We start from the raw sequence: 23,821 nt of genomic DNA on the forward strand, positions 1-23,821 counted from the left end.
ACTTGGTATTGCAATGAGATATTGATGAATTACTTCATTAGTTTTCACTGAAAATTGATGTCTGTCAGCTTTTCAGTATGGGGCAAGTTTTGCTTTCCAGATCAGCAATGTAGACCACTGGCTTCCTTTTCAAAACTAATTCTCTTTATTGGTGTATTTGCCCGCGTGTCTTGATTACCCTTCCAGTTACTACTTAAGAAGATGTGGGAAGGAGAAGAATACTTGTTCCCTGAAGGTTGCTCTAAAATGGTCATTGCTTGTACGATCCTCGATGAATGAAGTATTTCCATACACCATAAAACTTTATCTCAAAGAAAGACTTGAGAAGTTAAAATAATGGTAAATATTCTGTAGACTAACTCTTGCAAGGGCTAAATAGCCTGGCCTTGATCCAGGAAGGCACTTAACAATGTGCTTAACTTTAAGCGCATTGAATATTCTTACTGGCATGAGTGAAAAATCAATGAGACTGCTCACATGCTTAAAATAAGACATGTGCTTAAGTGTCTTTCTGGATCTCAGCCAGAGCATTCGGCATGCAAGATGTGCTGAACTCTAATTGTGGGCAAAAGCTAGTAGTGTTTCATTTTGCTTGTCTTGTGTGTTTCTGAAGAATTCATTGATATTGTCTGTGTTTATTTTAATTGGCCTCCATTTCCCATCTAAGCCCTACCAACTCCAAAGCACGGGGAGTAAAATAGATGTGCAACTTAGCGTTGTCAAACAGCTTGTCAGGGACAGTACTTAGACTGTATATATTGCTATAGAGCAGAAACTGAACTTCAGAAAAGCTGGGAAAAGATGAGGTGAAACATGATTGTTTTCTTTGGTAGCCAAGGTTTTAATATAGAAAGAAAATGAAGAGGAGAGAAGAGAAGGGCTGGTGACACATCGCACCTTTTCAGTTAACATAGTTGCTTCTTAGGAAACATTAAAGAATGCAGACAGATGCATTAATAATCTGCTGGCAGTGGCTGTAGCGTTGGCAAGTAGGCTTTCCTACCTACTATTGATTTTTCTGACTCTCAGACAGCAATTTGCAATGGGTGGCTTGATCCTTTACCCTCGGAATGGGCAGTCAGATGAGTCGTCACAGCCAAAACAATTTTTACTTTCTAACCAACCGCTCCCGTTTCTTCAACAGCATCTTTTACTGCTTAGATGACAATTTCCACTGCTGACAACTGCGAATGATAAAATACACTATATTTAAACACAAAGAGCCTCCATGTCTAGAGGTGCAGAACAACCTACCGCAACGCTACCGAGCTCTTCAGGGGCACCAGCTACGCTTGCTGAACCTGCTCCTCAAGCGCTGTAAACCTGGGAAGTTACTGGTTGGCAAATGTAAAAGCAGTGGAGCCATGGTGATCTGGAACAAATCTTTGCTGTCAACTCTAACTTTTCTAACATTTTTCCCCCACCTCTTTTTGGTTTTGAACATCTAGACATTGCCCGTCTTCCACTTTGCCTTGCTGTGTTCACAGCTTCCTCCTCATACTGACGTTTGCTTTCTTTTCTATCCGGGTTGCCAGAGCCCACAGTAAATTCTTCTTCATGTACTGACTTTGAGTTGTGATTGCTGATGCTTCTTTGCCTGTCTTTTTTTTTTTTTAACTAGAAATCTAACTTTTTATTTCCGTATTTTAATTTGATTTAGACTAGAAGAGAGAGAAACTTAGAGTAGATGAAAAGAAAGTGGCCAGAACAGAAGAAAATCAAGCATAAGCATTTTTCAAAGGGACAAATACATAAAAATAGAAGAAACCAGTTACACCATGGAAGATTATATGTAATTACAGAAGTATCTCCTGAAAATGTTTCTCCGTGAATGAGCAACTGCTATTTTTAGGAGAGCCCCTTTGCAGTGAGGCTTGAGCAGTTTGAATGGATTTTGTAGGTTGTTGGTTTTCTTTCAGCTGCAGAAGTGTATTTTGCTGTGCATTAAGTTTGGTTTCGAGTTATCTTTCAAGGTAATTAGCCATATAGTTTTATTGTCTGGTTGTCCTTGTGGCCGTTTGTCCTTAAACGTTGAAGTCTTCTTTTACTTAAATTAAAGCTTGTCTGTCACGTACAGAATTTCACCTGAATTGAATAACATGTGATTCAAGCTTCAAGTTCAGAAAGTGTATTCAGCTTCAGGGATAGCCAGCAATCTTTTAAACAGTGAAATGATATACAGTGAAGATGTCAGAGCCATAATTAGAACTGAAAGAGTGGATGGAAAACAGTATCTTTTTTAGCTGTTTTGTTTTCAACTGTTTTTCCCTTGGCTTTTCTAAAATCTGCTATCAAGCTTAAGCCTAGGTCTGAGTGTATGTGCTTGCAGGTGTCTACAATGTGACAGAGCCTTCTGCCACCTAGTGTTAATGTGAGTTCTTTCCTCAGTGGGGTATCACTAGATAATTTATTAAATACCATTATTTATTAATGATAATCCCCCCCACAATTACTAAGCGCTCCCTGCAAACATTTAGCGATGCAGTTTCTGCACCAGAGGGTTTTGAAATCAATCCGATCACCATGCACAACTTCTTTTGATATGTTTATGGGCGATGCAGTTCGCAAGGTAGGTCAAACTGTTACACAAATAATCCACGGAGAATTTCAGTAACTTTGAATGTCACTCCTGTGTAACAACTGCGCTAGCACTTTTCTCCCCCAGGTGAAGCTAATGGGTTCTGCCTAACTCAGCACACTCCTGCTTTGATGTCCGTGCTCCTGCTGGTTCAGGAAATTGTATTAGACTGAAAATAGCAGCAGAGAATAAAAAATAATTCAACAGAAATTATATAAAATAAAGAACAGTTTCGTTTAGACACTTAACTCATTGTCTTTTTAGAAGAGTAAAATGAAAATCTCCCATCATCACAGCTCTTTCCCCTCTAGAAATTCCACCAGGGCACAATAAAAAAGGACAATAAAGTCCAGAGAATTACAGCCAGATTTCACAATTGAAATGTCAAACTTAAAATGGAAAAATAGGCTTAATGAAGTTTTATATTTAAGCCAAAGAATAATGGCTCCTACCCTATGTTGACAGATAGAAAGAAACTGCTTAGGATTGAAGGAGTGTGGGTTTATTTTTTTTCGCCTTCGTTCCCTGCAGAAATCTTCCCAAGAGAACAGAGCAGCTCCTTCCCCTTCTCCCCTCCACCTCTGTAAGCTGTGTTTGAGTGCTGTGTGATCCAGGCTGGGGCTAGGTTCCTCTGCAGGTTGTCGTTTCAGGGAGCTCAGCCAAAAGGGTGCACATGACTTAGGCAGATGCATCCAATTCTTAGCCCAGCCATAGTTTGGAGGATAGGCCCTCACTCCTAGCTCCTGCTCTCCTCTTTTCTCTCTCCCACATCTTCCAGGCCTTCCTGAGGAGCAAATGCCAGCATGGCAGGGAGCTGTAAACTTGATCCTCGCCATCAGTTTGTAATTCTGACCTGATCACAGCAAAGAGAACGAGAAGCAGAGGGTCTAACGCGGTAGAGCACCAGTCAGCTGTGATAACAGGCGGGCTCTTCTTTCTCACCTTGTTTTGACCTGAATGGTCTCAACTTCTTTAAATAGTGTCATTCAAAGTACAGTCTGTTTGCTTTTGACATCTATGCTTTTTAAATACTGCCTAAAGAAAATAACTTTGGGTTCTCCTTTAGCTTGTTCTATGCTTGTAGTTCCTCATTCAAGATAATTATTAGGTTTGGCTGTTTACTTATCTGATTAGTATCAGAGGTTAGAAAAACGTCTAGAAATTCTTGTGCATCTTGTGCTGTTTTGTTTCTGAGTCATATTAAGCTGGAAATACCATGCAACATGAATTCACTGCTGCTCTGCCAGAGCAGAGGATGCCGCATTGCAGCTAAAACAGAACAAACCAGCTGACCCAGGGAGGCAATATTTTCAAAGTTGAGGTTATACACGTTTTTCTCTTTGCTTAGATGATGGTTCTTTTTTTTCCATCAGAAGTGATCTGGGAGCAAATCCTGTGGCTGGGGTAAATGCATTTCCTGTGCTGTTTTCATGCACTCCATCTCTTATGTTGTTGGGGGGGGGAAAGGTGATGTTTCTTACCTGCTGAAGCCCAGACTCCCCTTTCCTATACTGGATCAGTGTCCTGCAGCACCGTTTCAGGACGGGTTGGTGGAGGGGGCAAACAGGAGGGAGGGCTCAGGGGCGAGGAGGCTGCTGGCCCCTGGCTCCAGCTTGCTTCCTTCCCTCCTCTCTTGCAAAGCTGGCACCTGTGTCACGCAGCGGCTCTGTCCTGCCCTGCTGGGACTTGGACAGTCCTTCAGCCTGAAAAGGGGCTCTAGAAGTGTGCCGGACAGTCCGTTTTCCAATCCTCGGCAAAAACTTGTCCCTTCTGCCTGTGGCAGGCTGTCCTTCGCACTGGGGCAGAGCCACGGCCGTCCTTGCAGCCTGTTGCTACAGAACCACGCAGACGGCAAAAGGCACCGAAAGGCGAGGAAAAAAGTTTCCCTGCAGCCCCATCCTCTTTCTGGAGGTGTTCCTGACTGAGCCCTCTGTTTGGAAAGGGCTCCGTCTGCTTCATAGCTGCATAATTTGCATGGGGCTGGTTCGGGAGGAATCTCTTTCATGTCACTTACTCAAAGCCCCAGTTCATCAATATGGATTGCTCGTCGGGCACGTGGGGATTTATGGCACGCGGTGGGGTGTGAGGAAGTCAGAGAAAAAGGCAGAGAGGGAGGAACAGCGGGGAGTTTTGATCCTAAAAGGAGAACTCTTGTGTCCAGAAAGAACTTTCTTTCAGAATAAAAGCTGTGTTCTCTGTCCTTGCCTGCAGAGGAGCTGCCAGGAGGTGAACCCAGGGAGGTGGCCGTGGGGAAGACACGGTGATGTTTTTTGGACTGAACTTACCCTGTCCTTAAAAGAAAGATAAGTCTGTGGAAACAATGCTGACTCGGGCAGCAAGTTTCAAAACAATGGTTAGCTTCCTCAGAGTAATAATTATTATTTAAATATATCTGTGTTCTTCTGGTGCCCTTTGTCCTAAATGTAGCCTGCAGGAGAAAAAGCAGAGTTGGTGGGCAGGGGGGGAATGAAAAACCTGCAGACCGAGCCGTGCCGAAACATTTCCACGTGTTAAAACGAGTGGCTTTGCGATTACAGAAATGACGGCTTATTGGTTTTTTTAGCCTTTGAAGAGGAAAATCTGAAATGATAGCTGAGCAAAGTCCCTTGCGTTCAATGACATTCTTCTCAGGGTCAAGCATGAGCGGAGCCTGATTTAGTCATAGCCTAAATGTAGCTGCAGCCCTGCAGTCCCCGCGTGTAATCCACACCAGTCATGCAGAGCGAGCGCTTTGCTGGATTCCAGCGAGGGCTGCAGTGTCCTTGTTACGCAGCGAGGCTGCTCAAGGGTGTCAAAACGCTTACTTGCAGTTGTTTGAGGAGCTTCTGCGACGGCTGATTGATTTACTGGATCTGGAAGTTCAGACCTGGAAACCCGAGCGAGGGAGAATGCCTCGGCGGCGGTGGCGAGGCTGGGTGTTGAGAGGACAGACAGCTGGCGGGTGACCTCGGGAGGATGACAAATGGGGGACCAGGTGCCCCGCTCATCCCGGGGCGCTCCTCGCCCTCGCCCAGGCGCGGGTTACGGAAGTAATTCATGCGAAAGGAAGGCTTCCTGCGAGCAGCCTCACCACTTCTAGAAATAAACGGTAACCTTTTGTTGCCGGCTAAGTGTGTGGGGGTAATTAATTCAGGTGGCTGTTCGGGAAGGGATTTTAGCACGAGCCCTTTCAGTTTGAAGGGAGAAAATGGTCATCCAAATGGTCGTGGTTGTGCATTATTTGGAGGCAGCGTTGGATGCTGGCAGAGGATGGGTGGTGAGCAACAAGAAGCAAACTGTTTACACCACGTAATCAATGCAGGTTCTTGACCAGCACATGCAGAGCCATTAAAAACGACTAAATATGTTACAGAGAGGAAAGTGGGATGTGAGGAAGCCCCCAAACAATTAAATAAGGAAATGTTAGCATACGACACCTATAAAATATCCTTTATAGAGTCAAAGCATGTGAACAAAAAGTAACTGAGAAAGCTTTATTTTTTTTCTTTGCAAAGGCTTAATGGTTTGCAGGTTCTGCTTTCCATTTCCCATTTTTCTTTTTAAACATGTAGCTGCATGCTAAAATGGGAGAACTTTAATAATTGCCTTGAATTTGCCCTGTAACAGCACAGAAATCTGTAAACAATGCCAGCTTTCACCAGGTGAGAATATGGCTCCTTTCTCTAAAGTTTGGTAATTGATGCTGGTGGTGGACTCTGGCTGCTTCAAGTTTTCTCGTTGTTTGCTTTAAAAAACCACGAACACGGTATGGCTTCTGTCATACCTTTAACTTTTGAAAGTGCTTTCAAGATTCCTTACATTAGCTCAGGTGCCTGAGTTTGTGACAAAGATAGGGATGTCTGCTCACTTGTACTGCTATTTACATTTTCTAGACTTAAAATTGTGTTGCACTTTGTCTGAAGTGGTGCTGTCCGGAGAGATATTAAGAGAACGTGATTAAATGTAGCATTTCGTTATTATCAGGGTAAATATGCAGACACCCATGGCAATTTCTGGGCTTACATGAAGTACAAAATGTGTTTATCGAGCATGCTCTCGATTTACACACATGAATTCTTGCTGAATGTAAATCTCTAGCTTGCATAACTCCTCGGTAGTAAAGGAGCTTTACTGAACTTTGTTAACATTTTTAACATATTGCTACAGGTGTAATTGGATTTGTAGTTCCTTTTGAAAGTGAGACTAGGTCAGCGCTGTTTATAAGGGGGTTATGTGCCATTTCAGTCTATAGTCTTTAAGTCCATAGTCCGTAGTGCTTTCTGTCTACAGTCTTTCTCTGCATGAAATAATGGCACCGAGGCTGCTGCCTTCTTGGTAGGACCCTGCAGTGGGGCTGGAGGTGCCTAAAACCAGCTGCAAGGGCAGCACCTGCAGAAACCTCCGTGCGCAGCCTGCCCCTGCTATCCCAGGGCTGTCATTCAGCCAGCAGCATACAAAACGCATATTAGGCCAGAATAATGCAAAGCTTTCTTTATTCAATAAACCTTTTTTCATCGTTAGTTTCCTGTCTTTATACTTGAAAGCATCCACTTCTTTTAAAACTACATCAGATAGTTTCTGTGGGTCAGAAGGCATTTCTCCTCGCTTCTTTGATCTTTATTTCTCCCTAGTTTTTCATCTTACCTTCAGGCAAGAGCATTGGCTTCTCAGTTACTCCAAAGGCAAATGTTTATCTGGGTGTTAAATAAATGTGAGTACCTGATTATGGTCCTGTATCTGTTTAAAAACCAGAGCACTGGTACAATTGCAGTGCTCTGAAAACGCAGGAGAACCAAGTGCTCTCTCAAATTTTTCTTTTTAAACCTTTACAAGTAGAAGTGATTTTTTTTTTTCCTTATCAGGATGCACTCTCTTATGAGTACTGCAGATTTATTCTGAGATAGCTGTCACAGGAAGATGCTTCCTCCATCCCATCCCCCCATATGTTAGCTCTTCAGTGGAAATGCTTGGTCTGTGGAGCCTGGATTTCATCATAAAAAGAGGAAGTTTTCAGGGAAAGTAATATGGGAAAATTTGATTCTGTTCTCTTCTCCCCCCCCCCAGGCTTTCGTGTCTCAATGTCTAAAAGAGGATGTCTTCTTTGACTTTGTGTCTTTGAATTTAAAGATATTTCAGCTGCAAAGTTCACAGTTGTACTCACCAGTGTCATAGGTAATTTGCAATAAAACCTCAGACAGAGGTAATTAGCGGTCTCTTGCAGTTTATATATGTGCTTCACCATTAAAAGAGGAAACAGTTTATGCGAAACATCAAATAAAAGTGCCTCACTTCTGATGTTAAACACTCCAGAGATCCCTTTATGGGCCGCTGCAGCAGCTGACCGGGAAGGACGGCGGATCAGGGAGCTCCGAGAACCTGCACGGGGCTGCCGGGGTTGCTGTTGCAGCCGGCGCATGGCTTCGGGCTGCCAGCATCCGAAATGTTTGCCCTTTGATGTAAGGGAGCGGAGGAAGAGAGGGAGGATTTCTACCTTTGGAATCAGAACCGCCTTTATCAGAGACAGCTGTTTCACGGCTAATATTACTTTTCTAGGCTTTGCCTTCCCTGCTCGTGTCCGGTAGCAGACCTCTGTGCTGTTCCACGTTAGCTGAGGCATGCTGTGGCAGACCCATACAATTTTAATTTTAAAGAACCGTGTTTCACCACACACTGTTGATGTGCAGCTCCTGTCCAGAAACACCGACAGCATTTGTAGCAATTCGATAGTTAGAAAAAGCAGATGGAAGAGGTGAAAAAAGAACAACTTGAGGACCCAGATTTCTTTTATTGATTTGATAGGTGGGTTTTTTTTGGCATCTCTACTGGGAAGAATTATTTCTGGTAGAAAGTTCTTCTTCTCCTTGAAGACCAAAAACTGAAGAATAAAAGTTCTAGGAGCCAGGAACTCAAACTCCCAACTGAGAGGATTTTTCTTAAACCTTCCTTTATAACAAACAGGGGGACACTCGGGTCAATAGGCATCTGACTCTGAAGGGTTTGTTGCAAGATGAGGACTAACTTTTCCTTATTCCAGAAGTCGTTTGAAGTTTCCCTCTAAGTAAAGGGGATAAAAAATAATCATCGCCTAGGTATAGATCTGTTTATTTCAAAGCAATTCAGAGGAGCCCCTTGAAATGTCATCAAAGGTAACGTCTGCTGGAACCGGATGGCTTGCCTGCAGTTTGAGCAGGACATTCAGCAGTGAATTCCGCACCCTTTGTGCTGGGTCTGGCACTCATCTGACACCTAGATAAGTGATTTCAGCTCCCCAGGCCCGCAGAAAACTAGCTTAGGTAAACAATGTTATTAATAATCAAAACCCAGACTGGCTTACTGAGCTGAATCTGAGCTGGTAGAGCTGCTGCCTGCAAATGGGATTGAAATCTTGTTGGGGTTTCCAGGCTGCGAGGGGGGTGTTTGTGGTAGCCCTGTGTTATTGTCTTTGGCATTTTTTTTTTCTTTAGCCCGAACTTTCCTTGGTATTTAGATTGACGTTTCCTTGCAGCCCTGTCTTATAGGCTGTACTTGGTCCTGTCCTGTTGCAAGACTAACAGGTGACATAATCTGGTTAAAAATATATATTTTTAATGTCTGCCCTGAGATCTGTCATATTTGGACCTCCTTGTGCTCAGCAGTTTTTTGACATTCACGCTGATTGCTGCAGTTGTGTACGCAGAGCTATCCAGAGTCATTAAAAAAGAAGAAAAAGCCGTCGGCTGCTGCAGCGGGTGGCTGCCTGCCTGTTTGCTGCTGCTTGCAGCAAACCCCACACCACGGTAATTTGTTGTCCATTTTGTTGACTTCCTAAGTCACATTCAAACTGAAGCAATGAAAACGGTTACGCCACATTTATCAACCAAATGACATCGCGGTTCCTTGAGACAGCCTCGGACCTGCTCCTCTCCAGAGCACGATTCTCCCAGTTCAGCTGTACACCAGATTGCTGCCCTTCGGTCCTTGTTGTCCCGGGGGACCCAGGAGAGGAGCAGCTGATGGGGGGTGCCTCCAGCTGGGGAGCAGAGGAGAGGAGCAGCTGATGGTGCAGGGACTGCAGAAGGTTTGGAGTTGAGTAGGTGCATTCGGGTTGTGTTGTGTGTTGCAACAGGCGATGCTGGCTGTCGTTCAAGCAGGAATTTCTGACACCGGTAATAGCTTGTTTGGTTTTTAAGGTCTGAATGTAACAGGGGTGCCCAAAGAGTCTCCGTTAGAATAGATGAAAGACTGCTTTTTGACTCTGGAGGGTTTGGGAGCAGGTCTGCAGCGAGTCTGTGGAGGGATGAATTGCTGTTGTGGGCTGCTGCTTTGAGCAGCAGCTTTGTGCGTCGTGGTTTTGTGCTCAGGCACTGCAGCCTCTGAGACAGGGAGAGCCTAGGTGCGTTTGAATAGCACCTAGCAAAGGCCCATTCCTGAACGGATTTCCCAGGGTTATTAAAGAACAACAATGAACTTGGTTTGTTTTATAAACATGTTTTTTGTTTGGGCTGCATAGACCGACCGTGTCACAGAACTGGTTCAAACCAAAGCGGAGGTGAGCGGAGAGCCCGGTTCTTACCTGCTTAGAGGCTGCCGAGTAACCCAGGCCACACATTCCTCACCAACAAAAATCCCACAGAGAAAATCCGGCTTCTGGTGTGCATCTCCCATCCGATAAAACCAGCGTCTGCAAGGATTCTGTGAGTAATGCATCAGCAGCTTACCGCAGAGACCTGGTAAATCGAATGAAAACGCCGTCTTCAGAAAGAGGCAGGGATGCAGCGTGTGCTGCTGTGTTACTAATGCTCGACACACTTTTCCAGGCTGGAAGTATTTTTGCTTGCTTTCATGCAACCAGTATGCATTATGTAAATGCTCACTCTGGAAAACAGCCCAGATCTCATGTCTGCCCCAGTACTCTCTCTCTTGGATACTGCAGATAATCAGATGAACAGTAAATCTACTCCGTAGAACAGAATTACATTATCGTTTCTTCCTCAAACAACTTGTCGGTGATTTTTCTTCACCTCCTTAAAGTGTCTAACAGATCAAAAAAAAGCGAAATCTGTGTGCCAAATACACAGTGCTCCGCGTGTACCTTCAGTAACGCATCAGCAGATACACCACCGGGAGTGTGTTTATCTTGGGTAGATAAGGGATGATTGTGTGAAATGGTCCTGAATACATTAAAGGGGTTTGGTTGTGTGGGTGGAGGGAAGTACGCTGGGGGTTTGGGCTTATCCTTTGGATGTTTTTTTAGCTTGGTTTGCTTGTTTGATTGCGCTGTCTTGGTCCTCCTTTAGTGATTTTAGGAATTTTTCCTGAGTTCCTTCCTCTCGTGCCACCCCCAAAAAAAGCACCAAAGCTTACACCTTGGGCCGTGGGGGCTGCATGGAAGCGTCCACATCCGTGTCCAGCCCAGAGAGCTGAGCCGAGGTTATCCAGCCCCTGCTCCCCTAATATTGGGTCAGTAACGATAGTTTTGTGGTTCCTGCTGAAAAGACCAGACGATTTCCCTTTCTTCAGGTCGCAGAGCACCCAGCAGGGCCCTGAGCCGTACTGGGATGGGAAGAGCACCGGGAGCCCGGTGTCAGCACTTGCTGGCTGCGTTTTCTAAACAGCCTCGGGGAGGTGTCCGGGAGAGCCTCCTGATTTACACTTCCAGGTTTATTTAAGAACTGTTACAGAACGTGTTTTCTTGTACCTCACTTTCAAATACAGTGAAATGAATGCTGTTATTTGTGGCATTTCCATTTTAAAAGGGAGGGTACAGAATATTTTATCCTGAATATTAATACTCGGGAGCCAGGACTGATGCAGCGTTGAGGCTGGGGGAGACAGGGAGCGATCCGGGAGCTTGGCCTGGCTCTGGATCCAGCGGGGCCGGTCCCTGGAGGCTCCCCGCACCTTGCTCAGCTGCTTGGGAGACGCAACGGGCGGTCAAGCCAGACCCCGGCTTATTGAGAGACTCCAGAAACCACTTCACTGCCATCAGGCAGAAAGGCAGCGCGAGGAAGAGAAAAGCGAGCGCCTATTTGGGAGCCAAGGTCTCGGGAGACCTACTGAAACAGCCTCGGTAAATCTGACCAGATTAAAAAAAAAAATTCATTCCGCCTGCCTTCAGGGGTGGACTGCCCCACTGAGCAGCGAGAGCGTTTGGTGGTGATCTCAGGTGTTGCTGTGTGACTCCGGGCCCCCTGGCTTTCCGACACGGCCGCGCTGAGCGGTGCCGAGGCCGCCTGTGCGGCGGTGGAGTCGCGGGGATTGCACCTCCGCGGAGCTCTCCAGCAGTTCCAGTCATTCCTGATGAAGTGACGGTGACACGGCCTTTGGAAAAGGGAAAAGGTGAAGGAAACCCACCCCCAGGAACGGCCAGCTCGGTTCTGAGGCTCTGCACCCAGGGTAAATTACACCTCTTCCCTTGAAAACAGGAGGCTTTCTTTCGCACGGCGATGAGAAACCAAAGGTCCGGAATGAACCCCCTTAAGGCTCATGAAGAACAAAATACGACGTGTTTTAACCCACGTGAAAGGTTAATGGGGAAGATCAACATGGAATGGCTGCAGCGAGGGAGAGGGGCTGCTCTGGGCGGCGCAGGCACCGCGCCGGTCGGGGAGCGTGAAGCCGTGGGGCAGGGAACACACAGCTCTTCAGCCTGGTTCAAAAATAATAGAGCAGGCTTTTTTTAACTGCAGTTTAGTCTGCCCTCAGTAAAAACAAGTCACATTAAAAAAAGAGCGTACACCAGAAAAGCAAACCTCTTTTTCCTGGTTTCTGCTTATAAGATTTACAGGTACTTAAAATAAACCTATGAAAAACAGACCCAGTGTGCTGGAATTTGCTAACTAGTCAGAGCAATTACCTCGAGGTCCCGAGACCTAACTGAGCCTGCCTTTTGGAAGGAAGACTTGGCACGCGCTTCTTCCTGGTGCTCTTCTAAAGGTGCACATGAAAAGCCGTGCTGACCTCTGCCAGAAACCCCAGGAATCCAGCTCCGAGATGCCGCAGCGATGGCATGGCAGGAGTCGGGCAGCACAGACGGGGAGCTGCGTGGAGAAGCTGCCGAAACATTCATTCCCTTCTCGTTGTGTGGCTTCAGCCTAGCGGATTCTTGCAATTGCCCGGTGTGCCACAGTCATTAAATGGGCCCGGAGCATTAAATTCAGATACTTAACAAGAAGAGAAAGACCTCACTTGACAGCCAGCGGTGCATCGTGCTTGTTTCGCAGGAGCGAGGAGAATTAACGCGGGTTGTCGTAGTAGAAGTTGGTCTGAGCCTTTCTGGCCGTAATGACTTTGTGCTGCTTCAGAGGTCACATAGCAAGTAACTAGAGGTGCTGTAATATCTGCACATCAGGCCTTACTACGAGCCTAATGTCTCGATTTCAGATGACCTAAAATGGGGAAACAATAGGCTCTGCCTTTCTCCTCCTTTTAGTGATATATAAGAAAAATAGCAAAAAAACACACAACCAGCCTTTGTTAATATAGAAACACAAACTAATCCCCTGTTTTCTCTGGGCTATTCCACGCGTGAGTGGAAAATGAAGCTTGTACGATGAAATAAACATGAAAGGAGTAAAATCGGACTGTGATGGGAATTGATTTTATAAGACTATGTCTTGGAGGGTGGAGGTAATTTCACACCAGTGTTTGGAAGGAAATTATTTGTTATAGTCAGTATCCGTTCATCGTTCCTGGCTGGGGGAAAAGCTCCTGTTTCCCACAGCAGTTGTAAAAGGCCTTTGGGAAGGGTGAGATTTTCCTCCTAAAATACTAGGGGACAAGTAACAGGAATGTGGAATGTTCTTTTTTTCTAATCTATTAAATGCATTCTCCCACAGAACAGGAGCTCTCTGCAGACTGTCTGTCCTTACAAATTGAGGTGCCAACAGCTTTGCTGTTACGTTTGGAGCTTCCTTTGCACTAAATGCTGTCAGAAGCGGGTTTCTTCCCCCAGTGTCCGTGTCCGCACCGAGGGGAACCAGCGCTCAGCGTAAGGACTGTGCTCCATCACGAGGTGGTACCGGGCAGCAGGGCTCACGTACACTCGGCCACAGGAGGCAAATTGTGTCTCAGCTTTAGCATCCTCCTCACAGTAACTCAGAAGTGCTGCTTGTGTCTGCCTGTTGCGGTTATTAGGTTCATGAAATAGTTTTAAAACTGTAATTAATCATTTTTAAGTAACCTCTTTTTCTACACATTTATGGCATCAATAGGTATGACTGTTTATTATGTCTTACCTATAAAATCTGACCTGTTTTATATACTCTTTATGGAAACAATGTATAGTCATAAATTAAAAGATGCAACTGTTTTGGATATTTTACTGGTGGTCCTGTATTTTCCTGCCAGAAGTGCAGCTGGTTTAGGTTTCTTGGGATAACATTATAAAAGGCTGTATGCGTTTTGCAAGTTTATGCTTGAATTGCCAAGCCAGAGGTGGAATGACTCAACCTTCCCAGGAGCAACATGTACCAAGTGATGAATCAAAACAGCTAGCTGAAGCTCAGTGGCTTGCACTGCAACTGTGAAAAGCAGTTCTCATTTATGGCATTTTCTCTGGTGCTCAAAGCTTGAGGCATTGTGTTGATAGTGCTAAGCACAGTCCGTGTTTTTTGGTTATTAACCATTATTCGGTGGGGTTTTGGTGCAAAACTAGCTGAGAATCCTTTTCTATGTTTGTATTATGCGGGATGCACAAACTGCAGGGTTACAGCATTGAATGAAAACATTGAAGCCCCGCCGAGCAGACAGCTTTAAAGGGAGCTCTCTGTGTGCAGCGACTGCGTTTGGGCCCTCGGAGCGACGGGGAGCCGAGGGCCTGAGGGAGCAGCAGCGTGGGTGCCGTGCTTCAGCTGCACATCGTTGGTCTGGCTGGTTTGGGGGAAGTCAGATGGCTCCGCGAGTTGGTCATGGTGCTTAATGAATTAATGGTGGGGTTTGGAGGGCTTTTTTTAGCCAAAATGTTGACGACAGCCTCGTACTGATGTAATTGCCTGGTGTCGGTGGACTTACTCCAGATACCGATGGGCCTGGGAGCAGAAAGTTAGGCCGCAGTTTTTTCAGTGCTATGGCTGTGCAGCTCGTCCGAAGGTCAGCTGTCAGCTCCAGCACTTCTGTGGGACTAAGGAAGGTTCAGTACTGACACGTCCATAGTGCCTCGCAGCTTCTGTCTCCGTGCTTTCTCCCAAAAAACAGCCTCAGCCCCGTCGTACTGGAACCGTGCAGGTGTCTGACATATTTATTTCTGTGCTAAAGTAATGCTTCTCTTTATTTTAGGTATCTCAACCACGTACGAGCCGCCTCTTCGCAGGATCTTGCTGGGGGCTACACTTCTTCCCTGGCGTGTCACCGAGCCCTACAGGATGCTTTCAGTGGTCTCTTCTGGCACCCCAGTTAGCCAGCTTACGCCAGCCTGCGATGAAGGGACACTAAACGGAGTGGGAAGCAAGTCAAGCCAGCAAAGGTTGGGTAAAATTGCTGCCATCTGCACAATGGCTAAGCTGCAGTCACTTTTCTGTGTAAAACCAGCTGTGTTTAAGTGTTAAAGGGAAAAAAAAAGTCTACAGGAGAGCTTTGTAAAATGGTAGATACATTTTTGCGGAGGGGGAAACTCGTTAGTCATGTGGCACTTTGCTGAGGGAGGCTGAAGCAATAAGCCACATCTAATGGAAGACGTGAATAACTCAGCTGTGTATGTTTGAGGTTTAAAAAAATACACTTGTAAATTTTTTTAAATAAAGCCAGACTTTTTTATTAAAGTTTGTGGTTTCATTCTTATTGCAGGGTTTTATTTGCACAAGCATTTAAATGCCATTTTGATTATAACATTTAGTGTCAATATTCAAGCCTACGTTTTCTTCCCATAAAACTAGTTTCCCCAGTTCAGGCAAGTGGGTTTTTCCTCCTGCCAGCTGGATGAGACGAGAAACCCTGGAACTGTGCTGACACAAGTGTTATGTAGGATCCATCTTGATGTCACTTGGTTGTTACCTTTGACTGGAAAATGAGCAAAACCTGTAGCTGCAAGTCTTCCAACTGTGTTCCTCTAAAGCAATCTAAGATGCCTTTATATAAAGCTGGTTCATTAAAGTAGTCGAAATTGGTTTATTTTTTCCCTATTTAGCTCCATTTGCAACTTCTCTGTCAAGTGTTTGGGATCTTCTTTTGGCAGGAGCATCCCTTTGTCTGGCTTTTGGGATAATCCTTCCCACTTGAGCTGCTGCTTTGATATACCCCCTCGCCTCACTTAGTGGCAGAACGTATACTGATTGCAGCAGAAGCGGGGTTCCTGTCTCGGGATGTTTTTTCCATGAATATGTATAAATTGCAGGAGGCTGGAAACCACTCAGGACAATGAGCACCTCTAGAGTAAAGCCTGGGCTGTGTTTTATAGGTCATCCATTAATGGTCGTTGAATACTGCTCTGAGGAGTGTACTAAATGAATGTATTTTTTGCTATGTTGTAATAAAGAGAAGAATAAGCTCTATTCCAGACTCAGTGCTTCTTTTATTAAGGAAGGGAGAGGGAGGTGCCAAAATTTACATTTCCCTTTCTCTGAAATCCTATTGTGTTGTGCCCAGAACAGCTGCTGACAGGTATCGCCGCGCACAAGGCTGAGGTGTAAAGGGCCGTACGTAGCCTGCAGAGTGTGGCTCCTTGCTGGGCAGGCACCCTGACCTGAGGCAGAAAACCTTTGGGAGTTCCCTGCCTCCATGCCAGACACCTGCCAGGCTGCCTCCTCTTCCCAGCACGCATCAGGGTGGCCGCAGCCCCTCCGGGATCCGACTCACCCATAGGATGCCGCGCTCACCCAGACCTCGCCGATACCTGGTTTCCCTTCGGCTGGTAAAGCTGCAGCTGATGAGCCTGGTGAGTGCAGAACTGTGCGCGCTATTAACACCTACCGTGTAAATACACAACTTGTCTGTGCACTGGCTAGCTGTTGCTCATGGATGTGGTTTATATGCGGAAGTGGCAGCTGCGCACAAATACGGGGGAAAAAACTGCTATTGAATACAATTCAATTTATTCCATTGACTTGCATGTAACTAAGGTCAGGCTGCTAAAACAACAGTGGCGTGTAATCCCTCAGCGAACAAAAATGCCGGTACTAAAACCCTTCTTCCCTGCCCTGGGGTATTTTAGTCTCGTACTGAAGCTCGGCGTTACGGAGATGACGTGCTAAACACGACACGAAGACGGTGACCGAAGCCAGGCTGCTGTTGCTGCAGCAGTGCCAAGCCCTGAGCTCGGGCTGTGAAGCTGCAGACACCGAGCGAGCTGCGTTTCCCCTCCGTTACCGGCCGGGGCTTAGCGCAGGGCACTGCGTGGCTGCATCATTCCCGGGTGCGCATCGTGGGCTGGAGGCGAGAGTCCAGCTCTTGCTCTCAGAGGGGCAGTGAGTGGTAGGATGTGATGTGACCGTCACTGACAGAAAGGACAAAGAGGTTAAAGCTGTTGTGATGCCATTTTAAAGGCCAGCGGAGGAATGCTCGGGCAGGAGTGGCAGGTCGGGGACGTAATCTGTACAGCTGCTTTCACAATCGTACGGGTGAGTCATGGTCATCCCCCTGCCCCCTTTGATAAAGGCGCTCCAGCAGGAACCGAGCCACGAAAGCCTGGCCCAAAACAAGGGGAAGGCTGTGACAGAGCCCCTGAGCAGACCTCACCCACAGGCCGCAGCCGCACGTTGGGTGAGACCCAGGACAGCGGGTCCCAGAACCCGGCGATGGCGCGGCAGCAGCAGGGCCAGGGAGGGAGGTGGGCGCGTGGTAAGTGTTGCTAGGCGGGAGCTCTGAGCTGGGGCTGAAGGAAAATAACTGAAACCGAGGGCGATGGGAGTTCTCTGGCCAAATAAATTATTTGTGGTTGACATTGCCCAACAATAGTTTGGATGGGGAAGAAAACCAAATCAAAGGCAGAGGCTTTCCAACTCCCTGCAGAACGCAAGCAGCCAGGCAGCGAGATCATGCAGGGACTGATCAGAGGAGCAGCCAGAGGTGGGGCAGAGCTCGGAGAAGAGAGGCACAGGAGTCGAAGGAGGAAAAGGTCTGAAGGCGAGAGGCCCAATCAGCCATGCGCTGGTTTTCAGTCTGGTGCTTTAACGGGTATGTGCCTAACCTGCAAGTGTGCAAATGGCATCAGAGCCTTTCCTGCTCTACCTGTGGTCAAACACTAAGCTAGGAGCCAACTAATCCCCAGCTAAATCCCTTCGCGGTAAAAAGCATTTATTGCTCCAAAAGCCCAGGAGCAAGTATACACGGCTACTTGTGCCTCTTTCTACCTGAGGTCAAGTTTTTGAGAGGTTATCTTGCTTACACAAGAGCTGTTTGTGCATCTGCCAACAGTAACCCAGTACTCTTAACCACCAAAACCGTTTGTCGAAGAGAATCCCATTCTAAACTGTAAATGCAGGGGCCATGTAAGTCATCTTGCCAGGCCCACAAAATATAAAAACCTGTTTGCACGACAAACTGCACACGTTCAAAAATAGCACTGCTAATAACGACCCCAGTCTGTGTCACTGCATTATCACAGGGTGTGAGACAGGAGAGTACCAAAACACTGTTACAAAAAAGCTTTTTATTTTTCTGAACAATATCGATCTGGTTATTGATCCCACAATTAAAAACGGTAAATGCAGGAAGCGATGCTCACAAAGGAGAGTTGCGACATGCACTGTGCATCTCTGCACCTCAGGCAGGTAACACTGGTGTTCGTCAAACAATTCAAGGGGTAGGCAAGACATAACCTAGGTGTACCTTACACAAACTGGTAAGGTTGTTACCCAAACTCTGGTCTTCAACTCGCTAAATTTTCTTCAGTAAAATCTTTGCTGGTACGCAGACGCTTAGAGGCTGGTTTTTCTGGAAGAACGTTAGAAAAATTCAGTTAGTTAGCATACCGTAAACAGACGGAACTGAACCACAAGCCATGCAACGCTTAAGGGATTTAACAAGAAGTGATGGGGCTTAGGATCAGGATTAATGGTCACAAAGAACACTGTTACAGCAGTAAGGGAGGTCTTTTCTTTACCAAGTGCCAAAGAGGACTTTCAAAAGACCTGCACCAGGCTACGTTTTGACCTGCGTCTGGGTGCCACACCGTAACAGCACTGATACACAGGACAGACAAGGTGGGACTGGCCTGAAAGGGCAAAAGGTGCAGCCTGACAGCACGATGCCACGCGGGAGGGCTGTTCCTCACCTTCAGCAGGGCAGGGCCTCTTGTACAGCACATCCGCTGGAACCTGGAAGCTAATGCACAGCATCTCCTTGTTCGGGGCAACGTTCCTCACCAGGTACGTAGAACAGCGCCCGTCTAGGGAGGCTCCCAGCGAAGCCTCGGCCCGTTCTTGAATCTCTTTGGCTGGGTTTTCATGTTTGGAGAAGCCGTAGCAGTGCACCGTGGGAAGGACAGCAGCGCTGCAGGGCTCTCCGACCAAGAGATGCCTGAAAACATGCAGAAATTCAAGAGCCGAAGCTGGCAAATTCATGACTATATGGACAGCGGGTTTCTGCTCCTCTTTTTCAAGTGCGAGCGCTTTACTAAGTTCTTCTCTTACTGGCCCCAGGAGGAAGTCTCTGCCATCCAGGTTGAATGCTTTGATTTTGTTGTCTACTTTGTTTAGCTTGCAGTTGTGCAGAAGCCATTTGTAGGATTCAGGGTTGAGATCATTTGCAAATACGACGCACTTTTTCTTTGCTGCTGGGATAGCAAAAGGTCCGATCCCAGCAAAGACATCGAAAAGGACATCCCCGGGCTTTAAAAGCTCAACGATACGGCCATGTTCTGTGGAAAGACGGGGGTTCCAGTAGACCTTAGCAAAGTCCAAGTCATATGAGATATTATTTTCTTTGACCTGAAAGTCCAAAACATTTGGTTAAGCCTCTGTGTTCAAATTCCAGACATGTTAAAGTAATATCAATAATTAAGACGGGTAAAAAACAAGGTGCTTTATCAAAATGTGTACACTGACATTTGTCCCATTAATAGTGTACAGAAATCTTGTATAAACAGGCCTACTCATCAGAAGCAGCCATCAGGAACGTTCCAACTGTCAATCCACACGGCTGGCTTATGCATGTCTTAGTCACCAGGTGGAAATAAAGCAGCAACTTAGAATGACCATAAAATAAAAACCTGAGGCTTTCCAAACGCTTTGTGGCTGTCTGAAAACTCCTTTATTGAAAGCAGATCTTGGGAAGATGCCTCAAACCCTCCTTAGCACAGCGTCTACACAGTCAGTAAGTGCCTGAGAATGCTGCAGCACGAGAACGGCAGCGCTCAGCCAAATTCAAAGCCGCTGGGAGCCAATTGTGCAGCTTGAAAAAATACTGCGTTTTATCTCTCGGGGTGACGGGAGTCTGGAAACAGAGCCAACCCCAGACTTTGCGATGGCCGCTATCCTACAAACAGACCTACAAAGAAACGGTGCCTGTTCAGATGAGAGGGGGATGCAGGGTAATACCCACTTTGCTCTACCACACTCGCACGGTGTGACTCTGCAGTAACTTATGACCCAAATCACCGCAGCGTTTGCTTTGCCAGGAAGGAACACGCTGAGGTGTACTGGCATTCCCCCGCGCGCAGCCCGGTGGTACGCCAGATGTGTGCGTAACGAGCTAATATCATCTCCAAAATATTTGATCGTCCCTCCTGACCTGCCGGTTCAAATGCCTTCTGTGTCCATGTGCAGGCTGTTCTTTGCCACCGAGCTATTCAACTTTTTACTTTGGTAACCTCATATTTTCTCTCCTAAAAGAATAAAACTGCTAACAGCTATGAAAGATATTTTTTGGTCAAACCAGCGGCCAAGGTTCCAGCTAAAGACAAGAACCCCAAGGGAAGAATACTTGGCAGTTTAATAATGCTTTTCACATGAAAAATCTCAAAATGAATGAGATGAGGTTTGTCCTCTAGCTGTCAGAAAAAGAAACAGGATCAGGCAAACTCTTGCCTAAGTTGCAAAGCCAGACAGATTTAAGTACAAGGACTGGTAAAATTAAGAAACTTTTATTTTTTAGATCAAATCCACTAAATGTTTCGGCCTCGGAGTGAGAAATACCCCCTTCAAGTTTGTAACTAGTATCTTGGTAAGAAACCTCTACTTCAGCTGCTTTTACATGTTATTGAAAGTAGGCTGTGAGCTGGGAAGAACGCTTACCTTCTTGATCCCTACGGCTGTGAGTTTGCTCGTGGCAGAGCAGGACAAAAGAAGACAGAAGTAACTGCCAACTCTCGCACTCCAAAAGGGGTGTGAGGAAGGGACCGTGCAAATAAATGGTGTTATCAGTGTCTCTTCCTCACAGCTTTCTAGTACATGTCTTCGGCTTTCAGCACATTAAATTTAAAATAAAAGGGGAAAAAATCCTCTACCTTAGTGACCAGGTTGCTCTCTCCAGCGAGCACTTCCATTTGAAAGTTTCTGTACGTGCTGTCAATAATGCTGGTTTTATTCACCACACAGGTGATGCCTGGATTCTTGTCGATTATAACCTGTCCTGAAAGAAAGGGCACGAGATACGCTGGTTAAGGGACTGCAGCCTGTGAATGTTCTAAGAGATACAAACTTGCCAGTTTACAGTCACGTTTATAAAAGTGTGTATTAGAACAGCCTCCCTCTAACGACTGCAGATGTCGCGGGATCTTACTAAAGCACATACTTTACCCTGATCCCATGCTCAGTGAAGTGCGACTGCAATTACCGTAAGAGGAAAGAACTGCCCTTTGTGTACAGGTAAAGATCTGCACAAAGCTATTTAAAGCCAAAACGTAAAGCAACGAAGAGTGCTTTGAGGTTTTCTTTGTACAAGTAGTAATTTATCAGTAGAATACTTGTAGAAATATCAGAAAATTACTTTTCTGATCAGAGTCGTTTTACCTACCGATCAAATGTCTGTAAGGGAGCTGATGGTCCCTAAGATTGAAATGAGCTATGTGACCAACGCGGCTAAAACCAGAGGCGACATCCTGGCCTTCAGGAAGGACTGCCCGGAGGATCTCCTCTGACTTGAAATTCTCGTAAGTCAGCTCCAAGTTATACCTGGATACCTCAGGAGGAATGTTAAGCTGCTTTAATACCTCCTGCTCTGCCTGTCCCAGTGAGAATTCTGGTACTTTATGAGGATCCAGTATAACAAGTTTACTGCCCTCGTCTCCTGGATCCTCAATCACTCGCTTTAGACCAGGACGCTGTAGTACCGTGTGCTTCAGGGACTTCATCAAAGTATGTACGATTTCTTTCTTTACTTTAAGAACCGGAACAACGACCGTCCTTTTGAAAGCTTCTCTGTTGAGCAGGGTCATCCCACGCACTTCGGGATGCGGCGAGTACAGTTCTGGGTTGGCGTTATCCTCCACGGTTTCACGCATTGTACAAAAACTGGCTTTCTGAGCTACCGCAGAGAGTCCAGGTATTCTGCCAGAATGTTGCGCCAATAGCATCCAAACTGCTGGAAATGATGTATTTGATGCAGCTGTCCCAGAATGATTAGTTTTCAGTAGTCTGGCAGAGTATCCAAATCTCCATAACATCCTAGAAGAGAAATTATTCATTTTATAGACATTATGTAATCATTCCATTAAAAAGGCTGCAAATCACATGGATTTGCTGGTCTCTTAAACTAGAATTTCCATTAGTACCAAAGAACCCACAATAGCTTTGTAAAAGCTCTTTACTATGAATTATACCCTACAAATTTCTGTCCTTCTGCAAACGTATTTTTAAACTTTAACTCACTTGAAGCAGTGAGACAAGCCTCTCCTGCCAAAACTCAGTGGCCTCTCCCTATTCTAATAAACGCAGTATTAATCCCAGCAAGCCAAATAAAAAAATTCTACCATCTTGATCCCGCTGTTGGATCTCTTCTGATAAGATGCATTACCAAGGAGCGGTTGCTAGAAAACAGTTATCAGCAACAGCGGTCACTGTTGGTCTGTAGCAATTCCTGCCTCCTGTAGCCCAGTGTAAGGGGTTACACGCTCTGTAGTGCCTTCACTTCACGGACCGCATCAGTTGGCAGAAAGACCACGGGTTAAAGGCAGAGTTCTCCTGCTGGTACGGGGAAGAATTAATAATGCCTCTTCAGAGACCGAACCATTCTCCACAGCTCGTTCGTGAGCACGGTGACTCGAGCAGTAGCTCCGCACATCTTTAAGTGCTTCCCCCGCCGCAGACAGCCCGAGGGGCCCTGCCTTTCCCTCTTGACGGGGACCAACGGGGTCGGTAGGGTTGGAGCCCGATGTGTTCCCTGACTGCCTGCGCAGTTTGCTTTCAGCCCGGGGGCTGACGGCGACAACCCGGCTCCGAGCCGGCTCCCGGCAGGGCGCTTCTCCCTGCCCCGCTGGCTCATAACCGAACACCGCATTCCCCGCGGAGGGCCGGGGGTGCCTGGGGAGGGCCTGGCGAGGCCCCACCGGGGGCCGCGACCCCCAGACGGCGGCGGGGGTCCCGCAGCCAGTCCCCCAGCAGGGCCCGGTCCCGGCCGCGGCCTAGGCCCAGGCCGGCCCGGGGCAGCCCCGCGGGTAGGCCGCGCGGTTGCCATGGCAACCGGGGGTGGGAGGGGGCAGCTGGGAGGGAGCGGTAGCCATGGCAACCGCGCGCCCGCCACCCCCCACCCCGCCCTCACCTCATACCGAGCCGCGCCGCGCGCGCCGGCGCCCCCGTGACGTCATCGCCGCCGCGCGCGCCGTGACGTTGAGGCCGCTCCGCCTGGCCGAGGGGGAGGGGGCGGGGTTTGCGTAGAGGCCGCGCCCCCATCCGCCTAGAGCCACGCCCCCCTCGGTGCGGCTCGGCCCCGCCCCTCCCGGAGCCGCGGCGCGGGCGGGGCCATGGAGGAGCCGCGGGGGGCGCGGGGCTGGGAGGGGGGCGCGGGGCCCGGGGATGGGCAGCGGGACCGGGACCGGGACCGGGACGGGGACCGGGGTTGGGACTGGGATCAGGACCAGGACCAGGACCAGGACCGGGATTGGGACGAGTCCGCCCCGCTGCTGCCGCCGCCGCCCAGCAGCGTGCGTGAGAGGGGGGCGCCGGGAGGGGCTGGGGGGGCTCGGGGCAGGGGTTTGGGGTCGGGGTTCGGGGTCTCGCCTCACGCCGCCCTGCCCTTCCTTCCCCAGCAGCCCCCCGGCTCCTCCTTCGGCTGCGCGGTGCTGAACCTGATGAACGCGATCATGGGCAGCGGGGCGCTGGGCTTGTCCTTCGCCATGGCCAGCACGGGCGTCCTGGGCTTCAGGTGAGCGGGGGGACTAATTACGGGGGGGGGAGGGGGGGTGATTAATTACAG

The 23,821-nt window shown here is 47.5% G+C and overlaps 3 protein-coding genes across 9 annotated transcripts in view; 2 read left to right on the top strand and 1 right to left on the bottom strand.

Annotated features, from left to right (window-relative positions):
• The window catches only part of MNAT1 (MNAT1 component of CDK activating kinase), a 124,589-nt gene extending 108,566 nt beyond the window's left edge, over positions 1–16,023 (top strand). For both annotated transcript variants that reach the window (XM_040560555.1, XM_040560556.1), the window contains exon 8: positions 14,813–16,023. In XM_040560555.1, the coding sequence (XP_040416489.1) occupies positions 14,813–14,933 (121 nt within the window). In that variant the 3' untranslated portion in view covers positions 14,934–16,023. The remainder of the gene's footprint in view (positions 1–14,812) is intronic.
• Positions 16,024–18,128: 2,105 nt separating this feature from the next.
• Positions 18,129–23,230, bottom strand: TRMT5 (tRNA methyltransferase 5). 6 transcript variants are annotated; one of them, XM_040560558.1, is made up of 5 exons: positions 23,168–23,230; positions 21,425–22,074; positions 20,916–21,040; positions 18,744–19,398; positions 18,129–18,403 (listed from the first exon to the last, which is right to left on the bottom strand). In XM_040560558.1, the coding sequence occupies exons 1-5, from the start codon at positions 23,170–23,172 to the stop codon at positions 18,339–18,341; spliced, it is 1,500 nt and encodes a 499-aa protein (XP_040416492.1). In that variant the 5' UTR covers positions 23,173–23,230; the 3' UTR covers positions 18,129–18,338. The 6 variants fall into 6 exon arrangements, with proteins under 6 accessions (XP_040416492.1, XP_040416493.1, XP_040416496.1 ...); XM_040560559.1 differs by having other exon boundaries at positions 23,175–23,219; XM_040560562.1 differs by lacking the exon at positions 23,168–23,230 and adding an exon at positions 22,691–22,984.
• A 138-nt stretch (positions 23,231–23,368) lies between these two features.
• Positions 23,369–23,821, top strand: part of SLC38A6 (solute carrier family 38 member 6) — a 45,121-nt gene continuing 44,668 nt past the window's right edge. The window contains exons 1-2 of the mRNA XM_040560563.1: positions 23,369–23,549; positions 23,655–23,770. Of these exons, the coding sequence (XP_040416497.1) occupies positions 23,370–23,549; positions 23,655–23,770 (296 nt within the window). The 5' untranslated portion in view covers position 23,369. The remainder of the gene's footprint in view (positions 23,550–23,654; positions 23,771–23,821) is intronic.

The sequence above is a fragment of the Cygnus olor genome, chromosome 5 (genome assembly GCF_009769625.2).
Source record: "Cygnus olor isolate bCygOlo1 chromosome 5, bCygOlo1.pri.v2, whole genome shotgun sequence".
NCBI classification, from domain to species: Eukaryota; Metazoa; Chordata; class Aves; order Anseriformes; family Anatidae; genus Cygnus; species Cygnus olor.

Bases quoted from the DNA above. Each gene is read 5' to 3' on its own strand.
- TRMT5 (XM_040560557.1), bottom strand. From the start codon at position 22,420: ATGCATCTTATCAGAAGAGATCCAACAGCGGGATCAAGATG. The intron at 21,041-21,424 runs GTAGGTAAAACG...CCTTTCTTTCAG, and splicing joins CCCTTACAGACATTTGATCG to GACAGGTTATAATCGACAAG. The intron at 19,399-20,915 runs GTAGAGGATTTT...TTGGACTTTCAG, and splicing joins AGAGCAACCTGGTCACTAAG to GTCAAAGAAAATAATATCTC.